The 20,351-nt window shown below is 39.3% G+C and overlaps 1 protein-coding gene across 2 annotated transcripts in view; it reads left to right on the top strand.

The window, feature by feature from the left end:
* The window catches only part of LOC134794075 (epoxide hydrolase 4-like), a 33,645-nt gene extending 23,008 nt beyond the window's left edge, over positions 1 to 10,637 (top strand). Inside the window, exons 3-6 of one of the 2 annotated variants that reach the window (XM_063765761.1) lie at positions 6,692 to 6,815; positions 7,003 to 7,099; positions 8,704 to 8,892; positions 9,226 to 10,637. In XM_063765761.1, the coding sequence (XP_063621831.1) occupies positions 6,692 to 6,815; positions 7,003 to 7,099; positions 8,704 to 8,892; positions 9,226 to 9,347 (532 nt within the window). In that variant the 3' untranslated portion in view covers positions 9,348 to 10,637. The remainder of the gene's footprint in view (positions 1 to 6,691; positions 6,816 to 7,002; positions 7,100 to 8,703; positions 8,893 to 9,225) is intronic. The other variant, XM_063765762.1, reaches the window with a different exon arrangement.
* The last annotated feature ends 9,714 nt before the right edge of the window (positions 10,638 to 20,351 follow it).

Raw genomic sequence — 20,351 nt, 5'->3', positions numbered from 1 at the left:
ATACGTTAACACAATCATTAAGCTACTACTATCATTAATAATTATAACTATCACTGTTTCTTATTATCTATAAAATATTTCACACTACTGTCCTTAGAAGCTAATTGCTTTGTTATGTTATAAATAATATTTCGCGTATTTTGTAGCTCCAAATCGTCTTCCAACGCAAAATATTTCAATCTGAAGTCCGCATGCTTCCAGTGTTCCATGGGTGGGACGTTTTTGATTTTATGCATATCATATATCTCGATTTTAATCAAATGTGATGCATAGGCCCCGTCGTCTTGTCCGGATGACAAGTTTGCAACACCGTCTGGTGAACTTTTGCTCACATTTGAAGACCGTTTCACAACTTTAGACTGCTTTTTAGGTCGTTCAAAGAAGCTATCGATATTGTTTCCTGAACGTTTCTTTGCGATGGCTTGTTTAACTTTGAGACCAAGCGTACCCTCTTCATCGCTTGATTCGTCTTTATTATCATCCGGGTAGTAATAGTTCTTGAAAGTATTTTCAGTGAACTGAAACAATATAAAACAATAATTTACACACTGTCTACAATCTTGATAATTAAAACACAAAGAACACAAGTGAAAACAAAACAAAGTAAGTTACGGTAATAAAAGACATACTTACATCCATTGTTGGGTCTTTCTATAAACACTTAAACACTTCACTGTTGAATTAACACTATATTTCTATATACTGCAGTAGATACAAGGAGCTCTGATACAGAGGACTGCCACGACAGTAATACTTACTCAAAGCCATTTCTCTTCGGCTTTTATACTGTGATAGTGAGCAGGATACAGTATCGTTCAAATCATGTCTCAACAGGTTCATCTAATACAGACGCTCTCTTTACTAAAACCCAAATTCAAAAGCATAATAGGAAACAATAAATCCATTGTCAGTATAAAATATAATAGATGTCTACCAATAAAGCAATTATGCTGTTATAACAATGAATACCAACACACAAGAAATGCCGACGTATTAGACTAAATCATGTTGAAACCAGTTGACACGTCTCGTTATTTTTTTTAAATCATACAAAGTAACATGTCTCAACAAGTTCATCTAAACAGACGCTCCCTGTACTCAAACCCAAATTATATCCACATAATAATCCATTGTCAGCATAAAATATAATAGACGTCTATCAATAAAGCAATTAAGCTGTTATAACAATGAAAACAAGTGCACAAGAAATGCCTCACACGCCTAGTTATTATTTTAATAATACAAAGAAACAAGTAGCTACGAGTTTACTTTCTATCGTGTTACAAAGAACATAAAAATGTATGTGAAAATAAACATATAGTATTAGATAATGAGACATACTTACATACTAAGTTTAAGAATAAAAAAGGCTACATTAGGTAGAATTGCATTTATCGCAGACAAAAATAATGAGTTAGAAATAGGTAAAACTAAATAAAATAACACAATACAATATGCACAATATAGGTAAGTATGTATACGATATGTAGGATGCTTTAGTTTGGATAGGTAAGAAGTTTAGGTATTTAGGTTAAAACATAACTTGAACGAAGACTAGGTGAAAGCAGGTTAGTTTGAAATGAGAAGTTAGGTTGATTTTAGTTAGGTTTGGTCAAGTTAGGTTTGGTAAAAGAAGGTTTAGGTTAGTTTAGGCTACCGATGGATTACTTGTGTAAATTCTAATTAGGTTAGGTTAGGTTAGAACTGTATTCCTTATAAATCGAAATAGCTCCAAGAGGTTGTAAGATAATAAGATAATGAATCGCAAATAAGTACCTTTTGCAAATACCTATCGGTAATACCTATTGCAAATACCTATCGCTAATACCTATCACAAACACCTACAGTATAATACACACATAAAGAAGGCATGAATGAAGACGTCGGTGGGTGAAGGGTCCATCCAGGTAGTATACTCGGTAACACAATAACGCGCCCGAGTCGAGATCGAACAATAGAAAAGGGTCGATAAGCCTATTGTTACCGTGGTGAGCAAGGTGTATTGTTTAATTAGCGTATTTCGTAAGTACCTGAAGGAGGCGCCGGGCACTGCTGAGACCTAGCGCAATCAATTCAAATGGGGGGCTATTTGTTTTTTTTTTTTTTTTTTTTTTTTTTTTTTTTTTTTTTTTAGGTTCAGCGGGGGCGGTGGATCGGCCCTGGGGTCAGGATCGGTGACCACTGAGAGGTGGGGCCAGAATCGGGGAATAGTTTCTACTGACCTTTTTATTTCACTCCATTTAACAACCACTCTCTATACTTAACGTCGAAAAATCCGCAGTCCCTTCAGTGTCGTTAATGTCATTATATAGAGTTACACTGTATTTATTATTTTTTACATGGTTTACTATAATAATAATAAGATGTCTGGCTTACGTAACTTAAAAAATAATTAGATTAAAAAATATACATTTCTTATTGACAGAATATCTTCTTCTTCTTCTTCCTCGCGTTATCCCGGCATTTTTGCCACGGCTCATAGGAGCCTGGGGTCCGCTTGACAGAATATATTCGTAAAAATTCACCCATACAATATATAGAATACAAATTATTAAAAATATAAGAACTGTTTAAAAATATGCTATTGGTAAGAATATTGTATACTTACCTACCACCACCTACCAGATCATCCATGGCCAGATTTTAACGTAAAGTCTTTATACTCTTTATTGCTTTTATTTTTTTTAAGCACTTTAATTTTATTGCTATCAAGTTAAATTAATAAACCATAAAGTATTAGTATTTGAAGTCTTATATAAAATACTATTTTGATAAGTAGCATAGGTATACTGTATTTCTAATTTTCTACTCGTATTGCAACATTGCAAGCCTGCTCAGAAACCGTTTATTGAATTTCGACTCTATGAACCACGGAATAAGGTTAAATATGACGGAAACTCGTCATGAATCTTTTGTCTACTTGTTTCTAACTCTTAAGTACGCCGCGCCGGTTCGTTCCTTCGCTACTCGTCAAGGACGTGTCCGGAGCCACGGGTAAATAAGATCCGTTTCTCCGAATACCCGTTTATCCGTGGAGACGGATCTTAATTACACGTTTCTTAATTACACGTGCGGAACGGGCCAGAAAACCGTGTACGTGTTATTCGGAAACGGGTATTCGAAACGTGTAAACGAAACACGGACTCGACCGCGAGCCCTATAGTACAGCGGCCAGAGGGGCTTATACACTGGTTGATGTGACTGGACAGTATCGTACCGACGAGTGGTACCGTTGTGTTCGGCAGAGTTTACTGAGTACGAAATAAGAACTCGTCACTTCCTAAGACTGTGGAGGGGATAACTGTGACGTCACAAAGATGGCGGTCCCGGATTTCAAAGATTGGATAATTACTCGGCAAGTTATTATCAGATTTTAAAAAATGAGGTGTCCTATGATAGCTGATGAAATGTAGAATAAAACATGCCATATAACTAATAGTGCAATTTAATTAATATTTTTTTTATATACAAAAATCCGAAAATTTTACATTGGGCCTTTTTTTGTAGCCCAAAAAACACAATGTAAACGGCCACATAGATGAAAAATATGTCATATAAATCATTTAGATACATAAATAACCTATACGTTTCTTTTTGAATTTTGTAAATCGGATAATAAATAAGTAAACTACGATGATTTTACCGCAGGCGCGGCGCATCGCACGGCGCGCGCTCGGGTACTTGGAGGCGCGACTGAGAGGGCTGTATTGTATAGTGTAGATCAAAAACTACTTAACGTTTTTTAAAATATGATATATCATATCAAAGATATTAAAATAACCAAAAAAATGTGGGTGTAACTGGTGCTTATCATCTCATAAACAAGTATCTGGAAATAAACAAACAATAAAAATAACAAAAAACTCTACACTTTATTTATTAATTAAATAAAGATAATTAGTGAGAACTAATCAAAATAATAATTGAACCAAATTAATGATATTTTAAGCATAAGTAGCCTGGCAAGCGATTTATCCAACATTTCTATGCAATTCACAATAAATTATGATAACTTAATATAGAAGTTTTTACGAACTATAAGTAACTAAAATAATGTTTGTTTTATCATTACTTGGCTAAAATTACTTGTATCCAGGTTATTAAAAAAGTCTACACTACAATTGAAATACGTAAAAAAAAACTATCTACCTACGCATTCCCTAGATGTATAAGAGTAACTGAATATGTTTGCGTATGTTTTATTGTATTTTTCCTAAATGTGAGGAATTTTATGTGACATAATGATGTTTGAGACTGTTGAAAGTTTATTTTTACGAAAAAGTGTCGATTGGACTCGTTGTATTATATGCCAATCAAGAGGTAATCTAAAAAATGTGTCTGAAAACAGTTTACGGCGTTTTGAGGAATCATTAAATTCACGCAAAAAGTTCCTTGATTTGTCATCACAGGATTTATTTGAGCGGCTTGATGGTAAGTAAATATTAAGTTTTATTCAAGCTATTAATAGTACATTTTTGTCGAGGCTCGGAAGAAGCCTTCCAGCCGAGTCATTTATACTGCTTTACTCAAAAATGGTGCAAGAAATATGAATATAAGTAATAAATAAGTATAAGTTATAGAAATATTCTACAGATGCAACGTTCTTATGTATATATTTTCACAGAAAAAACTAAAAACAATTGAAAAGTTTTGCTTTGCCGCCTTTTTATTTTTTTAAATAAAATAATAGAGGTGTATTTTTCTGCTGCAAATACGCCAACCTATTTGAGACAGCTAAATAGTCGCGCTACCAATATAATAAGTATCGATCATCTGTCTGGCTGTTTAATGGATCTACGCCTTCATTTAAGCGGTATCCAGACGGGACTGATCAAATCGGTCGATTTGATCAGAAATGAAATTGGCGCCAGTCTCCAATTTTAGATTTATGGTGATATTAGAGCCCTCTAAATTGAAAAAAGGCCTACAATGAAAAATACTGGCCTCACAAATCGGTATTCTTGCGTCCGCACCTCATCTTATCGGTAATATTGGTCATTATCGGCGGCTGAATTCGGCGAGCCAAATTAGCGTTTGCGTCCGCACCTCCTGATTCGAGCGGGCAATTTCATCAGATTGGCGAAAAATTTAATAATCTGGATATTAATATGGCCAACTTTTTTTAAAGTTTGGAACTCGACAAATGATTGAATTTGTATGCGTCTTTGCTGTGGCGAAATCCAGATTTTTACAGCCGGTCAAACAAGTTTGTCAGTAAAAAAGGCGCGATTCTATGGGACGATTACCATTCGCTGCTATTTTTTTTATTTTTGTCGCTGTTTTCTACTGACGGAAATTGCTTGACTTTTGAGAAAATAATATTAAGTACCACTACCTACTCAAAATAACAAAAAATGGTAGACTTTATCTCATTGCAATAAGCTACACTATTGCTTGCCGCTTACATAAATACCGACATTATGGTTGAGATTAACAGGGATTTAGAGCTTATTTCATGTAAATGTAAGACTGGTTGCCGAAATTCTCGTTGTGGCTGTGCTTCAAGAAAACAAAAATGTTTAAAAGATGTTTGCCATCTCGGAGAGCAGTGTTACAATCAGTACAATTTTGAATAATATTAATTTTTAATTAATTTAATTTGATATAGGTGTACGTATCAGAATAGATCCCATACTATCATTATGAAAATTTAGTAATAAAGTGAGGCTATGGCGATCAGTGAGACATTTTTGTATAATATTTTAAATATGGTTTTCATATTTGAAACTGTTTTTCAAGGTATAAATGAATTAAAGCGACTGGTTTTTGTGATTATTGTTTATAAATTATATTTATTTACTGATGTGACAAGCACCAGATAACAAGAACATTTTGGAAATTAATCATCTTTCTTCTAAGTAGCGTTCTCAGTCGCGCCTCCAAGTATCCGAGCGCGCGCCGTGCGATGCGCCGCGCCTGCGGTAAAATCATCGTAGTTTACTTATTTATTATCCGATTTACAAAATTTAAAAAGAAACGTATAGGTTATTTATGTATCTAAATGATTTATATGACATATTTTTCATCTATGTGGCCGTTTACATTGTGTTTTTTGGGCTACAAAAAAAGGCCCAATGTAAAATTTTCGGATTTTTGTAAATAAAAAAAATATTAATTAAATTACACTATTAGTTATATGGCATGTTTTATTCTACATTTCATCAGCTATCATAGGACACCTCATTTTTAAAAATCTGATAATAACTTGCCGAGTAATTATCCAAACTTTGAAATCCGGGACCGCCATCTTTGTGACGTCACAGTTATCCCCTCCACAGTCTTAGGAAGTGACGAGTTCTTATTTCGTACTCAGTAAACTCTGCCGAACACAACGGTACCACTCGTCGGTACGATACTGTCCAGTCACATCAACCAGTATATAAGCCCCTCTGGCCGCTGTACTACTAGTTTGAATGTGTGTTTTCGCTCGGAGTGAAGTGAGACCTGTGTTCTTTCAAATCCAATAGGTGCCTACTTCGTGTATATGAGGTGATACGTACTGGTATGGCATTGCTATGTGAAAGTTAGTAATAGGGTCCCGTTTTTACCCGTAGGATGATGATGATGATGATGATGATGATGATGATGATGACCCGTAGGATACGGAACCCTAAAAAGCATTATTCTACTGCGGTGGTCTTTCTTTAAAAAAATGTCGAACCGTGGTCTTGATTGAAGGTGTTGTCGGCAGGTACCTGGCGCACTGCCACGGCGCCCTCGTGCGCCGCATGGTGGCGGTGGGCGCGCCGCACCCCAACCTCTACTGGCAGTTCCCGCCCGCGCCCTTCTGCAAGGGCGCGTTACACTTTATACAGGTTAGTGTTGGCCCTTCCTTCACATGAAAACAAGTAACGGAACGTTGTCACGATTTCAAGAGACGTTTTTCACCTTTTTTACAAGTCGCCAATTTTATTCCAAGCGCAAGAACTTTTGAGATGATGTCTTACTCGTATCGTATCGAATATCTGTTCGAATGGAAAGTTATTAGATAGTGTATTCCAGTGGCCCCACTTCCCGGAGCGCTGGCTGGCGGAGAGCGGGGACGGCGGCCGCTGCACGCGCGCGAGGGACTGGCTCGGCGCGCTGCATTATGTTAGAGGTCAGCAACAACATCATAACTATGTAAACTATACATGTTTCAACAACAAAAAAATATTTTACTGGATAAAACAATAGGTACCTATGCCGTCATTTTATGATGTTGATCAGCGGCTCCATCTCACCAAATATCGCTTTCAGTGAAAAAAATAAGCTTTCAGTGAAACGTACACAAATCTGTACAGTTCTTAAATAATTTTTTACGAGTTTTTCCGAAATCAGGGTCCCGACATGATATTTAATAACAACAATTATCTGAACCGTTTTGTAATAAGTACACTGAGAGAAAAATCACCACCAGGAATTAATAAACAGTTCTGTACTGGGGGAAAAAATGAAGTTTTAGTAGTAATCATGGAAGTTTCACTATTTCTGTAAAATTTATTTATTTCTACAAACAGCTCAGTAATACTAAATCTAATTTCAGCAAACAGACTTTAGTAAATGGAGCATTAAACAAAGTTCAGTATTTGTTACAATCCATTTTTATTACTGCAAAGCATCTGTGATTTCAAGTTATGATTTTAGTAAATGTCTCACTTACATAGTTTTGTAATATCTAAAAAACGAGTTCGCGGGAATAACATTACCCCATTTAAAATAACAATTCAGTTGTTACTATAGCGACATTACAAAGTTTACTGGTATTTAGTAGATAGACTTGTGTTTATGTTCATTGTTGTACCAATCACTAAACGAGTTTTGTAATACCAACACAGCTACTTGCTACGTTCATTTGGTTAGAGTTAGTATTGTGTCGGATGTCGGGCGGGCGTGTCTCGTGTCTTCTTTGTTTAAAACATACTTAAGTTAAATAATAAATTTAGGATATATTGTGGGCCATGGACATATTAACCCGCGACCTACTGTGTAGTTGGGGTCTACAGGAATATATTGTTCTGCAACTTCGAGCTAGCTGTTGTTATTCTAGTGATAATGACATCAAAGGTAAATCTAAACTGTTTGCAATTCCAACCTCCCTAGCACAGGTGCGCCGCGAGAGCATGTTGCGCGCGTAATAACTACTAGTCTCTTTCTGACTGTATGAATAAGAAAGGAATGGGTAGAATATCTCGACAGGCTTTTATAGTGCCTCTTTAGTACAGAGATATACTACCAAATGCTTTTTTATTCATACAGACAGAAATAGAGACGGGTAGCTACCACGCGCGCGACATGCTCTCGCGGCGCCCGTTTGCTAGGGGCGGAGGAATTGCAAACAGTTTAGTTTTTGCCTGTGACGTCATTATCTCTAGAATAACAACAGCTAGCTTGGAATCGCAGTACAGTTTAGTAAAACCTATGACGTCATCGTCTCCGATATTGCTAAAGCACGCTTAGAATTACAAAACGGTTAGTTTTCACCCATGACGTCATCACCTCCGATATTGCTAAAGCACCTCTCGGAATAACAAAACCAAATTTCTGAAATTACTCTAGCATACTTCAAATTACAAATATAGAAGTAGTATTTCCTACTAAATGGAAATTGCAAAAGTCAATTTGTTCCTATTAGTTGACTCTCCTTGTCCCCGGATTAAGTTTTATTTTTGTAATTCTAAGTGTGTTTTTGTTAGTTTTTTCTCTCAGTGTATAGATATGCAGGTGCGGCGTGGTGGCGAGTGCGGACGGGGGCGCTGGTGTCGGCGCCGGCGCTGCTGGTGGGCGGCGAGGGCGGCGCGGCCGAGCTGGTGTGCTCGGCGCAGCACGCCGCACAGCCCACGTTGCGGCTCGTCGGCACCCCCCAGCCCGACGACCCGCAGCTGCCGAGAGTGCTCGCAGACTTCCTCAAACGTAAGTATAGTTAGCGCGCTGGTAGCCTGGCCCCGTAATAGACATGCCAATCGCTAACGCTACGTAGCGAACGAAACGCGACTGTCACTGTCACACTAATATTATGAAAGAGTAATAGAGACAAAGCGATTCGATGGCGAAGCGCGAGCGATTGTCACCTCGGCTAGGCCGCCTGACCAACCTCCCGACAGAAATCGATTGCTCGAGTTTGACTCTTGAGACGCTTCTGCAAGCTACCGCTTCGTCAGACGATCCCTACTCTCCGTCCTTCAAGAATAATATAGCCATAAGCAGTTTCTACTAGTGGGTACTCGTATAATAACCAAATGTAAGTACGTGTTGCAGCGGTGGAGAACTCCCCGGAGAAGGAGCCGGTCCGCGCCGGGCTGGTGGGCCGCATGCTCAGCCGCGGGCGGGAGCTCACCGCCCGGCTGGCGCTCCCGGCGCAAGCCTAGCCACCTCCGCTACTGGGGGCTCACCTGCAGGCTACACGCACCGCACGTTCCTACACTACTGGGAGGAGGTCACTGACCGGCCGGCAAGCATTACTCCCGGCGCAAGCCTAGCCACCTCCGCTACTGGGGGCTCACCTGCAGGCTACACGCACCGCACGTTCCTACACTACTGGGAGGAGGTCACTGACCGGCCGGCAAGCATTACTCCCGGCGCAAGCCTAGCCACCTCCGCTACTGGGGGCTCACCTGCAGGCTACACGCACCGCACGTTCCTACACTACTGGGAGGAGGTCACTGACCGGCCGGCAAGCATTACTCCCGGCGCAAGCCTAGCCACCTCCGCTACTGGGGGCTCACCTGCAGGCTACACGCACCGCACGTTCCTACACTACTGGGAGGAGGTCACTGACCGGCCGGCAAGCATTACTCCCGGCGCAAGCCTAGCCACCTCCGCTACTGGGGGCTCACCTGCAGGCTACACGCACCGCACGTTCCTACACTACTGGGAGGAGGTCACTGACCGGCCGGCAAGCATTACTCCCGGCGCAAACCTAGCCACCTCCGCTACTGGGGGCTCACCTGCAGGCTACACGCACCGCACGTTCCTACACTACTGGGAGGAGGTCACTGACCGGCCGGCAAGCATTACCGGTGCTAGTTATTGGGGGAGCTCGCACCTAAATACACCATGCACTTGCCCTCGAGTGATCACCACCAGACCCAGACCAGATAACGTAGCTCGAGCTTAAACGACTTGTATGTCCATCAAAACTTATACTATTTACTAATAGTTTCATGATTTTGATTTAGGTACTCCCTTCTCTTTCGATCGCCACCGTTTAGAAGTTTTATTTATTTTAAAATTGGATTCTCCAACGGTCCAACGCGAAATCGTTCATTTTCTCGTTCCTAATATTGGAATATCTATTAGGATAATTATATTACATGCAACAAAAGTGAAGTTTATTTTTTATGTGTGTGTACATTGATGAAATGAATGTTTTAATAAATGTCGAAAATATATACCTATGTGTTTGTGTATGTTGCATGAAATACAGAAAATAAGAAAGGCAGCTTGATATTTGTAATTATAAATATATATCCGTGGAGAACAACCCGGCTTTACATTGTTTATTGTTATGCTCGTATATTAGCAAATTGTCAAATTTCTATATTGCCAAAGATCTTCCATTACAATAATTTTATTTTAAAACAATCAATTTATTTTGTTTACTTTTATACTGAATGAAAATAAAACACAAAAACTCGTGCAAATGCATTTTTATTTCGCAATATGCCCACAAAAGCTAACCATTTATAAATTTAATAAATTTTCACTATCAATAGATATAATGGTAGAAGAGCCGGCCGCAAAATTTCTAACCGACTTGATACCACGATGAAATGCACAATGGTTTCCCAGAAAAGTTATGCTAAGTCCGAATTCGATAGTCTGCCACGGCGGAACTTGCCGAAAGTACGAAAAAGAAGGCCACTTCCGGTGCGAAAAAAGGGGCTGATTTAACCCATCTGATACCGAGATAGTAGTTATGGCAGCAGTTAGAAATTTACATGTAGACACAGAAAAGCGAAGTCTGCCACTATTTTTTTTGCCGGAAGTGCTTGGCAGACGCTCTCAAAGGTGACCATCGGGACCCCTAAATTAACCCATCTGATACCACCATGAAACCAATGCCAGTCGGTAGGTATGAACTCTCATGTCAGGAATATATAAGTCTGCCAAGGCTTTTCCTGCCGAAACACCATGGCAGACGAGATTATGTAAGCAAGGTCGCCATCGGTTACCCTACACTAACCCATCTGATACCACCATGAAACCAATTCCATTCGGTAGGTATGAACCCCCATTTTAGGAATATATAAGTCTGCCAAGGTTTTTCCTGCCGAAACACCTTGGCAGACGAGATTATAAGCAAGATGACCAGTGGTTACCGTACACTAACCCATCTGATACCGCCATGAAACCAATTCCAGTCGGTAGGTATGAACCCTCATTTCATGAATATATAAGTCTGCCAAGGCTTTTCCTGCCGAAACACCTTGGCAGACGAGATTATGTTAGCAAGGTGTACATCAGTTACCCTACATTAACCCATCTGATACCTCCATGAAACCAATTCCAGTCGGTAGGTATGAACCCTCATTTCGGAAATTTTTAAGTCTGCCAAGGCCTTTCCTGCCGAAACTCCTTGACAGACGAGATTATGTAAGCAACATCCGCATCCGTGGGACCGGTATACGTGATTACTGTAGGCTTATTTATTACTTTATGCTTTTACATATTTGTATATTATTATGTTATTAATGAAATATATTTATAATTTATTAAACCTATACCTAATACATTGGGAATTCATTACCTGCTTACGGCAGTAGTAGGGAGTAGTGGGTGAGTTCTGGCTCACTTAGCCAGGCCAACAGTCCCTCCCCCTTTTTTTCCCTTGTTGAGGCCCTGCAACCTTACCTTGAACCCAACCTAATGTAACTAATGTAATGTAATGTAGCTCGAATCTAACCTAATCTTCTCATTTTTATTGCTTTTAGAAAATATTCTAATAACAATTATCTACTTTTGCAAAGTTAAATGTTGAATTCTTTATTTCGCAAAATGGAATTTTAATGTGACTATAATGTATGTGCAATCTACTTAGAAACTGGGTTTAGAAATATAAAAACACACATTTTATATAGGATAATAAGTTTATTCAAGTAATATTCTTAACATATGAGATATAGTAACATCATTACTTATTCTGTGTACAGTGGAGAAAACATGCAAGTTGACATTTTTCGTTTTAAAATAAAGATAAACTAAACAGTATTTGCCACAAACCGATGTAAAAAAAACTTTGCAGTTGTTGATTACAATACCATATCTTAAGGCCCCAGTACACAATGGGCCATCGCCGGCCATTCCAAGGGACGCATTTATGCGTTAGAGGGAGCAAATGATATTGCTATCTCATTCTACCGCATGGCTGCGTCCCTTGGAGTGGCCGGCAATGGCCCATTGTGTACTGGGGCCTTTACAATTTCTCTCCATGAACATTTTATGATACCCAACCAACCTTCCGGTTTTCGCCCGAATGAATTAAAATATTCACCAACACCATTGACATCAATATAAATGGCTATCCGATGTCAGCCAGGTTTAAAATCCGGATCTAAATTGATAATAAGCAATTTAAACAGGTGAACAGGTAGCTGAACAAACATTGGCATTTTGTTGGCTGCAAATACATTCGATTCCACGCCTATATTCATTTTACTCATATAGTGTTACACAGAACTCATTTGCTGTCAAGAATTACCGACAATTGTCGTGTTTCTTGTGACAATTGTCATTAGCTTCGCAAAATAAGTACTTAGTATTTGGCGATATAATGGAGTTTTTATTTTATTAACATGTTGGTGGCAAACAAGCACACCGCCCGTCTGATGGTAAGCGGTTACCGTAGCCTATGGAGGCCTGTAACGTCAGTACCAACTGTGATGTCGACAAGTGTCGCACCTGCCACCGTAGTGAAATAGAGGCCAGGCCCCAATTTCACATCGGTGACAGGTGCGACGAATTGTAAAATCACTATCGCTGACGTCACAGGCATCCATGGGCTACGATTACCACTTACCATCGGGCGGGCCGTATTCCTGTTTGCCACCATCATTGTATTATTTAAAAAAAACTTTATGATTTTACAATTCGTCGCACCTGTCACGTTGGTGAAACAGGGGCCAGGAGTTAAGTCAAAAGCTAGTAAACAGTAATCTCCTCCATAGTCCTCTCTAACTTTCAGGCAGTTTTATTAACTTCTTATGGTATCAATGTGGAGTATAAATAGTCTACTATACATATATCCCAAAAACTTTAACGTTTACGTTTTTAAATACAGGGTGACCTTAGCCATTGGACAAACCCTGAAATCCCACATAGGGTTACTTCTCAGAAATGCTCTAACGGTAATTTCTTTTTAATTAGAACAAAAGATAAAACATTAAATTATCAAACAAAAGTTAATTCCAATAATCGACAACAAAAAGAAACATACTGTATTAATCATTGGCAGTGCTTTTGACAATTTGTTTGAAAATGTGCGGCAATGATGACATTTGTCAAAAGTCAGAATCTTATTAATGTCATAAATAAAAAAGATAATCAAAACGGTCGAAGAAAGTTTTAATTAATTTAATTTAATTTAATAATTTAATAATTCATAATTAATCTTATTTATAGCTGCAACACGACTGATTAATTGACATGATTGTTCTCCCAGAAGGAGGTTCGTGGGGTGTTAGACTTTGGTACGGTCGTATAGAGGGCGGTCTCGTGACTTCAGAAAATTCCGACTTTTGGCCTACCGCTTCCGGTCAGAAAAATGTTCGACGGCCCGGCCAAACGGTGGGAGGTAGGTGGGGGGTGCTCGACCAAATGTCATAGAGGGACCCTGGCAGTTTTTGACGCCGCCATTTTTTTTCAAAATGGCTGCCTTTTTTTTTAATTTTTTCAAGTTTGTCCTAGCGCGCTGAAATTTTGGTCACGGAATCTCGGGGTCCTCTAGATTCGTATGAAAAAAAAATTTTCGAAAAAATCCAAGATGGCGGAAAAAATGGCCCCTTTTATGTTGTATGGCAACTTTTAAACGGTGCGAGATAGGTGGGGGGTGCTCGACCAAATGTCATAGAGGGCCCCGAGACAAAATAGACTGCATTTAAAAATTTTCAAACGGGCCGACTTTTTTTTTTTTTTCAAGTTGGTCCGAGCGCACTGAGATTTGGCATGGCGAGAGATAGAAGCCTCTAGATTCCTATGAAAAAAAAATTTTTGGAAAAAATCCAAGATGGCGGAAATAATGGTCATTTTAATTTTGTATGGCAACTTTTAAACGGTGCGAGGTAGGTGGGGGGTGCTCGACCAAATGTCATAGAGGGCCCCAAAACACAGCAAACTGCATTTCAAAATGGCCGACTTTTTTCAAAATTTCAAAATGGCCGACTTTTTTTTTAATTTTTCAAGTTGGTCCGAGTGCGCTGAGATTTGGCATGCGGCGAGCTAGGGGGCCCAGCATTACCATGTAAAAAAAATTTTTGGAAAAATCCAAAATGGCGGGCGACAAGGGCAAAATTCGAATTTCCAAGTAGGTTAAGCGAGCCCGAAGGGCGAGCTTCAGGCCGGGAGGCCGAAGGCCGACCCCGCGTAGGGCCGTCAGGCCCGGAGCTTCACCCCGAATATCCAAGCGTGCCCCGCCCCCAGTAATTTTGGGCGAGGCCGAAGGCCGAGCTGCGGGAATGACGAACAAAGCAAAATCCTATACAAAAAGTGTGTTAAGCGAGCCCGAAGGGCGAGCTTCAGGCCGGGAGGCCGAAGGCGGACCCCGGCGGAGGGCCGAAGGCCCGGAGCCTCCACCCCGACTCCCAAAACGCGAGGCCGAAGGCCGAGCTGCGTGAATGCAGTTCCCCCAAGCGTTCTACAAAGTCAACTGTCTTGATAAGCGAAGCCGGCGGGGCGAAGGCCCGACGGCGAAGCGTCGAGGCTCGCGAAGGCCGAAGGCCGAGCTCCGCGTAGGGCCGAAGGCCCGAAGCGTCACACGAGAGGGGGAAGTTGGCCTACGGCCTTCGGCCTTCGGCCCGCCGTTTCGCTTGTCTAAGACATTTTTCCTATTGGGTCGTGTTTAAGCTCCAACTTCCCGCTTAAGCCCCGAAGCAAAACCAACCCTCCTAACTGTTTTAATAAGCGAAGCGGCGGGCCGAAGTCCCGACGCTGAGCTTCGAAACCCAGCGAAGGACGAAGGCCGAGCTCCGCGTAGGGCCGAAGGCCCGGAGCGTCCCTTACGAGTTCCCAAGCACGCGAGGCCAGGCCGAGCTGCGGGAATGTAGTGCTTTCACGCGGATCTTTTCGTCCTAGCAAAAGTACAACTTTATTTCTTTTTCCCTTTGGAAAACAAACTACTACTACTACTACTACAACAAAAACAACAGCACCAACAATAAACTACAAGAAGACCGCGGGGCCCTCGGGCCCCGCGCACAGGGCAAAATCTAGTCATACTATTTATTACCTCAGGAGCTACTAACACATACAGGTTGCTCCAAAGTAAAAAAATCGTAATTTGTTATGATACTTTGTATACTGGTTCTAAATACCATTGACGTGTAAAATTGTATTGATTTTATGAATAAATTATTGAATATTGAATATAAATACCCTAATGCCTGGACACCCTGTATATCAACTTGAAAGAAAATGTTCAATATTTCTTTATAGTGCGACTCCTTAGCTCGATTTAGTATGGAGGTAGAGTCTGGCTAATAAAAGATGAACCTGCAAAAATGCGGTCCTGGTCTGACCCATCCTAAATTCTGTCCCATCCGGCAGAAAGCACGAAACTTGGCATGCAAACTTCAAACTTCAACATTTATTCAGCAAATAGGCCGCAAGGGCACTATTACACGCCGCTAAAGAAATTTTCACTTCAAAAAGTTTTGAGATGTAATGTGAAACCAAGTCGGTTATTTTAATCAGTGCCAGGGGGTGTTAAAACAGTATCAATAAGATATCTTTAATTTGTAATTTTTAGCGAGTTTTAGCGGTGGGCAAAGTAATCCGGTGATTTGGCATCCATTCCAACATTGCCCACCACCAAAAACGGATTAGGGTTGTCACTTTCATCTAATTTACCCAACTTCGCATGTAAAATAAGGTTATGTTTGTACACTAAAGTAAGTTTATAAATATATACTGTATTTAATTTGTCTTATTATGCTTTACTTAGATGTTTTATCCCGTTAACTAATGAAAAACACAGCAAAAATCATATTTTTGGCCATTAAACTATTGTAACAGATTTTCTCAAAAGTGACAACCCTAGCCTTTGTAAAATGCTTAGGCGAGCCTTATATGGAAATGAGCAAAAACGGGTAGGCAACATTGCCCAGCAAATTTATTTAAAAGTTTTTACACTTATCGCTAAGTTATTAACAGGGAATGGTAGGATTGCCCAAAACCAGTGATCCTTAGACATCATCATCATACGAGCTGTATTTGAATACCAAATTGACGTGGGCAATGTTGGCGAAAACTCCGGATATCTTTGCCCACCCTCTAAAACGCAAAAAAATGGGTAAAAACACGATAAAAATATTTTTTCTTCAAATAAACTGATGCGTTTGATCACAATGGACGTGCTGAGCAAAAAAAGTAATTACGATTTGTTTTTTTTTTTGAGAAATTCGTGTTTTTTTTTAAATGCGGGCAAAGTTGGTGATAATGACCGGTACCTACTCTTCGAAGGCCGCAAAAATATATGACATGCTCTTATGGTTCTACAAATAAGATCGTGTCAGATATTTTTGCGGCCTTCGTTGTGTGTTGTGTAACATAAATTGCAGGTGACTGTATATTAGGAATAATTATTTTATTTAGTTTCAACGAAAGTTTCAAGTTTAGTACGAAAAGACTTCAGATATACAATATGCACAAAATGTAGACCTAATCGAAATAAAACATTGCTTTTTATAGTAATTTTTTTTTAAAAACATTCGATACATAGGTATACATAACAATAACCAGGCCACAGCGGTATTGGCCTGTAAGCTTTATCTCGGTCTCCAAAGCCGCAAAAACTCGCTAGTACTTCGTGCTGGTCTAGCCGTTATTTTTTCTTGAAGATTTTCAGAGAACAGCACGTACACGCATTATACATATAGACGGAACGAACGGCATAATCATAATCATTTATTCGTCGCAATCCATGGTATTACAGATCTAGGTACAAGACTTTCAGGTATTACTTATACGAATTACATAACGCTTCCTGTTCATAGGCAATATTTTAAGATAAAAGTTCTATAATATATTACAAGATTACAATTGTCATCAAAATTAATTGACGTACAGAAGTCAAATACGTTTTTAAAATGACGCAAAATGAAAATTAATCCCAATCAGTAAAGGATGAGTCTTTAAACTTTTTTCATTTTAAGCGAGTTTTGATTTGAAGGAACATAATACTTAAATTCGACTGTAATCGTATTGTTTTAAGATAGTTTACTGAGGTTTTCAACCATTATGACCCGTAAATAACAGCAAATCAAATTTAAAGGAGACGCGAGCTGATATTTATGTACCCTATTTTTTGAAATACAATTCATCTACTGGTATACTTTCTCGTGTGCGTATATGATTTAATGTCAAATCAAGCTGTCATTTTTATACGTGTGCTCCGGTGCAGCCCCAGCGGGCATCTGACTTGAAGAAGAATTTTGAGTGATGTCGTCAATGTATGGAAATTGTTCGAAGGTTTACATTTGAGATTGAATTTCTGTGTTGTCTTTGTGAGTAAAAATATAAATCTTGAATTGTCTAGCTTTCAAAATCACACAATAATTCAATTACTGTCAAAGACAAAATTGTTTTGCTTCTTTCTCAAACGGAACTCCATATTTTGATATTTTGATACTTTTAGTGTCGATTTGTAGAGAATAACAGCAAATTAAAAATATAATGGCATGAAGAGTCGGTACTCGGTTTCTTCGTGAACAAATTTACGTGTGATAATAATAATTATAATATAATATATATTATAGTGGTTTTCCGGGTCAAGGTCCGGGTCCGAGTCCGGGTCCGAGTCTGAGTCCGAGTCCGGGTCCGAATCCGTGTCCGAGTCCGTGTCCGGGTCCGAGTCCGAGTCCGGTTCCGAGTCCGGTTCCGAGTCCGGGTCCGAGTCCGAGTCCGGGTCCTAGTCCGAGTCCGTGTCCGAGTCCGGGTCCGAGTTCGATTCCAAGTCCGGGTCCGAGTCCGGGTCCAAACCGGATCCGGGTATGAGTCCGGTTCTGGGTCCGAGTCCGGGTCGCAGTCCAAGTCAAAATCGAAATTAGAAATCACCAAACGTGTACTATGCGTCGTTGAAGAGTTTTGTTCTGGTCATCATCAGCAGTTCCACTTCATCAAATGCGACAGTTTTTAATGTAAATGCTTGATTTTATGATGAAAATACAAAAAAAATCTATACTTATGCCTTTAATATTTGAGGAGTTCCCTCGATTCCTTATGGATCCCATCATTAGAACTCGAGCTTGACAAAAATGTGGCTTTAAAACTTGACTTGCTTAACAAACATATCGAAGAGGAAAAATCGCCAAACGTGAACTATGCGTGGTTGAAGAGTTCTGTTCTGGTCATAATCAGCAGTTCCACTTCATCAAATGCGCCAGTTTTTAATGAAAATCCTTGATTTTCTGATGAAAATACAAAAATGTCTATACGCATGCCTTTAAGATTTGAGGAGTTCCCTCGATTCCTCATGGATCCCATCATCAGAACTCGAGCTTGACAAAAATGTGGCTTAAAAACTTGACTTGCTTAACAAACATAACGAAGACGACAAATCGCCAAACGTGAACTATGCGTCGTTGAAGAGTTCCGTTCTGATCATCATCAGCAGTTGCACTTCATCAAATGTCACTTTTTTGAATGTGTATGCTTAATTTGATGATAAAAACCCAAAAATCACTATATGTATGCGTTTAAAATTTGAGGAGTTCCCTCGATTCCTCATGGATCCCATCATCAGAACTGGGTTTTGACAAAAACGGAACCAATCTGTATGCATATACATACAATCAAAAAACTAATTTTCAAAATCGGTCCAGGAATGACGGAGATATAGAGTAACAAACATAAAAAAAATAAAAAATATAAAAAACATACAACCGAATTGATAACCTCCTTCTTTGAGATTTGGAAGTCGGTTAACAAACTAATATTAGCCCAAAATCTAAAATAAATGAAGTACCGATCACATAAAAAGTAAAAAATTAAATTAAGTAAATAAAAACAGGAAGGTATCATAAAATGTTAATGAAGAGAAATTGTAAGAGATGGTATTATGCCAACCAACAACTGCAAAGTTTTTTAACATCGGTTTGTGGCAAATACTGTTTAGTTTATCTTTATTTTAAAACGAAAAATGTCAACTTGCTTGTTTTCTCCACTGTACACAGAATAAGTAATGATGTTACTATATCTCATATGTTCAGAATATTACTTGAATAAACTTATTATCCTATATAAAATGTGTGTTTTTATATTTCTAAACCCAGTTTCTAAGTAGATTGCACATACATTATAGTCACATTAAAATTCCATTTTGCGAAATAAAGAATTCAACATTTAACTTTGCAAAAGTAGATAATTGTTATTAGAATATTTTCTAAAAGCAATAAAAATGAGAAGATTAGGTTAGATTCGAGCTACGATGACATTAGGTTGGGTTCAAGGTAAGGTTGCAGGGCCTCAACAAGGGAAAAAAAGGGGGAGGGACTGTTGGCCTGGCTAAGTGAGCCAGAACTCACCCACTACTCCCTACTACTGCCGTAAGCAGGTAATGAATTCCCAATGTATTAGGTATAGGTTTAATAAATTATAAATATATTTCATTAATAACATAATAATATACAAATATGTAAAAGCATAAAGTAATAAATAAGCCTACAGTAATCACGTATACCGGTCCCACGGATGCGGATGTTGCTTACATAATCTCGTCTGTCAAGGAGTTTTGGCAGGAAAGGCCTTGGCAGACTTATATATTCATGAAATGAGGGCTCATACCTACCGATTGGAATTGGTTTCATGGCGGTATCAGATGGGTTAGTGTACGGTAACCGATGGTCATCTTGCTTATAATCTCGTCTGCCAAGGTGTTTCGGCAGGAAAAACCTTGGCAGACTTATATATTCCTAAAATGGGGGTTCATACCTACCGAATGGAATTGGTTTCATGGTGGTATCAGATGGGTTAGTGTAGGGTAACCGATGGCGACCTTGCTTACATAATCTCGTCTGCCATGGTGTTTCGGCAGGAAAAGCCTTGGCAGACTTATATATTCCTGACATGAGAGTTCATACCTACCGACTGGCATTGGTTTCATGGTGGTATCAGATGGGTTAATTTAGGGGTCCCGATGGTCACCTTTGAGAGCGTCTGCC

The sequence above is a fragment of the Cydia splendana genome, chromosome 10 (assembly GCF_910591565.1).
Source record: "Cydia splendana chromosome 10, ilCydSple1.2, whole genome shotgun sequence".
NCBI lineage: Eukaryota > Metazoa > Arthropoda > Insecta > Lepidoptera > Tortricidae > Cydia > Cydia splendana.
This window is presented reverse-complemented; position numbering and strand designations above follow the sequence as displayed.